Here is a 5,878-nt window from a genome sequence, read left to right as displayed (position 1 = left end):
ACAGTGGTCTATGAATTGTTAAGTTTGTGTAGGTGGGGGAAGTTCATGGCCATCCTAACAATGAGTAGAAGCAAAGACATGAAAGTGTGAAGGAAAACTATGAGTTGGTAGAGAAACAATACAACCATCCCGAGGGCAGCTTTTGTCTAAACTTACCTATTGTTGCTCAGAAGATGAATTAGTGTTGTATCCATTCTTCTGCTGATAAAGTTGCCCCTAAGTAAAGGGGCTGATGTCATGATAATACACTGCAGACAATAACCACTTGTAGTATGGGTAAAAATAAATGATTGATGCACTCTATTCAATGTAACCTTATGTTCAAGGGGGCGATTTTGGGGGGAGGGTTGTTTTATTGCTATATATACCCAATTTATGCTATTTTACACATATTTAGACATTTCTTAGCTTTTGTTTGTTTGTTTGTTTTCAAGGATGGACAGTTTGTTTCTTAGGAAAACAAATGTCCTCTGAATTACCTTTCCAATGGCAACTGCGACCTTCTGATTCCTCAGACTGTAGATTATAGGCCAACTGTTGCTCAAAGACAATATACTGACATCATGGTGATGTCATGGTGCAGGGGGTGACAGATGGTCACAAAATAGTCATGGGACATGGCCTTTAGCAAAGCAAACTGTGTTGCTTCAAAGAAGAGAAGGAAGCAGACCTGAGCTGTGCAGCTAAGAAGGGAGAGGGGTTGAAGGATAGTCAATGTGTTTATGATAAATTTATGAAGCATGACTGAGATGTTACAGATATTTGGCAAACCTATGTTGCTCAGAAAAACAAATAGATAGGAGAGCAAAGGTGTGGGACACTGATAGTTACAGCAGTGGTGAGAAGATTCCACATCTCAGGACCACCAGGAAAATCAGCAGGAAGAGTATAGTGTGTAAGATCTGCATTTCCTGTATGTCATGGGACCTGGAATACACCATTCAGAATAAACTCTCCTTTCTACCCTTATGGAGCATACATTCTAGGAGTTGATTAAGTCATATTCACAGATATAGTTTACATGGAAATTATATGACAAATATCATGAAAAATAATAGTATATGGGTACATTTGGGATTGCAATACTAAGTGCTCTTAATATCTGAGAGAAAAAGGTCATGAAGAGGGAAGGGACAACCATTTAATGGGGGCCCCAGCAACGCTGACTTCACTACTAGGTCAACTCACTCTCTGAACTTCATTAGCTTTTTACCAGCATCACTGCTCCTGTATAGGCACTTCCCCTTCCAGTTCTCTTTTTGGCTTTCATTACTAGAATGACATCCTGAGGACATCTGGATTAGTTTTTTTTTCCTTTTAATTACTTACTTTTTTTAACTTTTTAACATTATGAATTTTATTTAATTAAATATAATAATTTTTAACATTCTTTTTTTTAATTTTTATTTTCAAATTACTTCATTCTTTCTTTCCCTCCCTGGGCCATCCTGGAAAAAGTATGTAGTGTCATAGGGATAATGCTTAAGCAGTCATCTAAAACTTATTTCAGTATTAGACATGTTGCAAAAGAAAACACAGACAAAATAAAACACACACAAAAAATGGGAAAAGTAAAGGTAGTAAAAAAAAGTAGGATTCAACCTACATTCAGACTCCATCAGTTCTTTCCCTTTCAGTAGAGAGCATTTTTCATTAGAGGTCTTGGATCATTGAATTGCAGAGATTAGCTAAGTCATTCACAGTTGATCATCATTTAATACTTTTGTTACTGTGTATGTTGTTCTCCTGGTTCTGCTGGCTGTATTTTGCAGTAGTTTATATAAGTCTTCCCAAGTTTTTCTGAAGCCATCCTGCTCATCATTTCTTATTGACAATAGTATTACCTAACAATCATGAATGCCACAATTTGTTTAGCCATACCCTAATTGATGGTCATCCTATGAATTTTCAATTCTTTTCCACCAGAAAAAGAGCTGCTATACATATCTTTGTACTTATTTCCTTTTCCTTTAATCTTTGATTTTTTTTTTTGGATACAGATCTAGTAATGGTATTGTTGGGCCAAAGGGTATTCACAGACTTATAGACCTTTAGGCATAGTTCCAAATTTTTCTCCAGAATGATAGGAATAGTTCAAACTCCACCAACAGTGTATTAGTGTCCCAATTTTTCCATAACCCCTCCAACATTTATCATTTTCCTTTCCTGTCATAAAAGCCAATCTGACAGATGTGAGTGGGTACCTCAGAGTTGTTTTCTCTAATCAAAAGTGACCATTTATCAATTGGGAATGACTTGTATTCTTATAAATTTGATTTGTTTCTCTATATGCTTGAGAAATGAGGCCTGTAACAGAGAAACGTGCTATAAATTTCCCCCAGCTTCTGCTTTCCTTCTAATTTTGACTACATGGGTTTTGACTTTAATATAATCAGAATTATCCATTTTGCATCCTATAATGTTCTCTATCTCATTTGGTCATAAATTCTTTCCTTATCCATAGATCTGTCAGGTAAAATATTCCATGGTCCCATACTTTGTTTATGATATCAGTCTTTATGTCTAAAACATGTACCCATTTTTGTTGTGGTCTATGATGTGAGATGTTACTCTACATCCAGTTTCTGGATAAATGCTTTCCAGCTCTTCCAGCAATTTTTGTTAAATAGTGAGTTCTTGTCTCAAAACCTGGGAATACTGCAGCCACTCTGACAGCCCACTGCTGGCTTTCCAAGGTGCAGCCTGCACTGCACTGCACTGGAATCCAGGCCTGACCACCACCCTGGTGAAAGAGACATTTCTTGCCAACCTCCTCAGTTGTCTTGGACTGAAATACTATTTTACCCTGACTTTTTTGTTACTCTAGAATTTGATTTGATGCATCATTTTAAAGTTTTTTGAAAGGAAATTTGGGAAAGCTCAGGTGAGTCCCTGCCTTTACTCTGAAATCTATCTCTGTCTCTTTAGAAAGCAAAAAATGAGCACTTGATAAAGGCTTCTTCTCTGTCCATCCAAAACCCATTCATACTATAATCTCTCTGTCTCTGCCTCAGTTTATTTTTATCTGTCTTTGTCTCTGTCTCTCTCTCTGTCACTGCCTATGTCTCTCTATCTCCTTCTCTGTTTCTCTCTCTCTCCTTTCTCTGTAGATTTCTGTTCTCAAGAAGTTTGAAATTAATATATAAAAATTTATAATGAACCCACTATGTGCAAAAAAAAAGTCTTAGGTCCTGGAGATATAAAGGCAAAATTGAAACAGTCTTTACCATCAAGAAGTTTAGCTAGATCTTACTTAGTACAAATAATTAATCCCCTGAGGTGGTTGCATTTTTTGAAATTCACATCAGATATTTCCCATGAACTTGAACAAATTACCATATTTTTATAACTGTAACTTCAAGTTGTGTCAATTGAAATACAGACTATCACTTCAAGACAGCCATCATTTTTCATAATTGACCCAGCTGCATGGTATTGAAAGGGAACAGAGAATCCACCAGGAGAGATAAGGCATTTCTACTTCTAGATGTAATGGAAAATAAAAAGTAATAAGCACAGAGGAAAAAAGATATGTAATTTATACAATTAGGTATCATGAAACATTACTTCCTGCTTGAGGAATGAGAAAAGATTTTGTGCAAAATATTAACATCAAAATTTAGATGGAAGGACTATAGTTGTCATCAAGCCCAAACCCCTCCTTTTATAAATGAACTAACTTAGGAACAAAGAGTTTAAGTTCCCAGGGAACTATTATGTACATATATGTGTGTATGTGTATCTGTATGTGTATGTATATATTTGTGTGTATAGGGATGTATATGTATATATGCATGTATATATATATATATAATATATGTATATGAGGGTATTTGAAGGACAAATGGGTCTTGAACATGCAAAGAAATAGAAGGACATTACCATCATAAAGATAGGTGGAAACAAAAGTATGAAAGAGAGAATGCAAGAAACATGTTAAAGGAGGAAAACAATACAACCATTCTCATGGCTACTTCTGGTTAAGTTTATCTTGATTGGTTATCCTGATTGATTATCTTGAATGATATCTTCAGGATATCAGTGAGTGTCCCATCAATTCTTCTGATGGCACTGTTGCCCAAAGACTGTGGCTGGTATCATGATAATTCCACTTTTGACAATAACCACTTACAAAATGGATCTCTGCTTTGGGGAAATAAATGAGTGATTCATTCCATCCCATGTAAAGTTTCATCTAAGTGTCCATTTTCATCAGTGGTATTATTTTTGGTACAATTTCTGCCCATTTCAGTCCACTTCATATGTCATCTTACACATTTGACAGATCAAATACATATTCTTCAGCTTTTTTATGTTTTCAAGGATGGACATTTCTTTCTTAGGAAAAAAAAAAACTCCTCCTGATCATCTTGCCCATGGCAACTGTAACGTTCTGGTTCCTCAGGCTGTAGATGATGGGGTTCATAAATGGGGGCAGTATTGTATAGGTCATTGCAATTAAAAGATTTTCGATAGGAGATGTGTCTGATGTGTCCTTGAGGACTGCAATCATTACAGAAATAAGAAACAACATGAGAATCATCAACTGAGGGGAGCAGGTTGAAATGGCCTTGTGGCGTCCTTCCACAGAAGGAATCCTGAGCACACTGCAGAAGATGCGAGCATATGACGCTATTAAAAAGGCAAAGCAGCATAGCAAAAAACACAAACTTGCTACAATTAATACAAACTCAGTACGAAACACATCAGAGGCTGAGACTTTCAAGACATGAGGGATATCACAGAAAAACTGGTGGATCACATTGGATCCTGAGAAGGGCAGGCGGAACATGTTCGCAGTGTGGACAGCTGAATAGATAAGCCCACTGAGCCATGAGCCAGCTGCTGCCCAGACACACCGTGCCGGCGTCATGATGATGCCATAGTGTAGGGGGTGGCAGATGGCCACAAATCGGTCATAGGACATGGCCACAAGCAAAGCAAACTCTGTTGCTGAAAAAAAGAGAAAGAAGAAGATCTGAGCAGCACAGCCAAGGAGGGACAGGGACCGAGTGCCAGACAAGGAATTGACAATGAATTTAGGAAGGGTGACTGAGATGGTGCAGATATCCAGGAGGGATAAGTTGCTCAGGAAAAAATACATAGGAGAGTGAAGGTGTGGCTCAGTAATAATGGCAGCAATGGTGAGAAGATTTCCCATCAGGGCAGCCAGGTAAATCAGCAGGAACAGCAGAGCATGTAGGACCTGCAGCTCCCGCATGCTGGAAAACTCCATGAGGAGGAATTCTGTGATGACTGACAAGTTGCCCATTCCCTAAACAGGAAAGAGAAATTGTAAGAGACTTATTAAGCTTGAACTGTTTACATTCCTGCAGGGAAAGATGATATTTGTAACTCATGAGTCCTTTGTCAGTATTAGTGTAGTGGGAGGGAAAAAATTATGTGTATGTATAGATAGATAGAGTGCACAGGGTGAGTTGAAGATGAAGGGGTGATATCTAGAAAATAAAATTAAGGGGTGAGAGAGGATTATACTGGGAGAAGGAGAAAGAGAGAAGTAGAATGGGGTAAATTATCTCACACAAAACAGACAAGAAAAGGCTTTTACATTGGAGGGAACATGAGGGAAGGTGAGAGGGAATGAGTGAATCTTATTCTCATAGGATTTGGCTTAAGGAGGGAATAGCATACACAATGGGTTATGGAAATCTATCATACCCTGCAGGAAAATAAGGGGGGAAGGGGACAAGAGAGCAGGGGGTTGATAGAGGGGAGGGCAGATTGGGGGAGGTGATAATCAAAAGCAAACATTTCTGAGGAGGGACAGGATCAAAAGAAAGAATAGAATAAATGGGGGAGAGGATAGGAGGAAGGGAAATGTACTTAGTTTTTCACACGGATACTATGGAAGTGTTTT

At 37.9% G+C, this 5,878-nt stretch overlaps 1 protein-coding gene across 1 annotated transcript; it reads right to left on the bottom strand.

Moving 5' to 3' along the window:
• Positions 1-4,339: 4,339 nt before the first annotated feature.
• On the bottom strand, positions 4,340-5,272 carry LOC114030862 (olfactory receptor 14I1-like). Its single transcript, XM_027845757.1, has one exon. The coding sequence runs from the start codon at positions 5,270-5,272 to the stop codon at positions 4,340-4,342; it is 933 nt and encodes a 310-aa protein (XP_027701558.1).
• Between the last annotated feature and the right edge of the window lie 606 nt (positions 5,273-5,878).

This window comes from Vombatus ursinus, unplaced genomic scaffold (genome assembly GCF_900497805.2).
Source record: "Vombatus ursinus unplaced genomic scaffold, bare-nosed wombat genome assembly UNPS02015018.1, whole genome shotgun sequence".
NCBI lineage: Eukaryota > Metazoa > Chordata > Mammalia > Diprotodontia > Vombatidae > Vombatus > Vombatus ursinus.
This window is presented reverse-complemented; position numbering and strand designations above follow the sequence as displayed.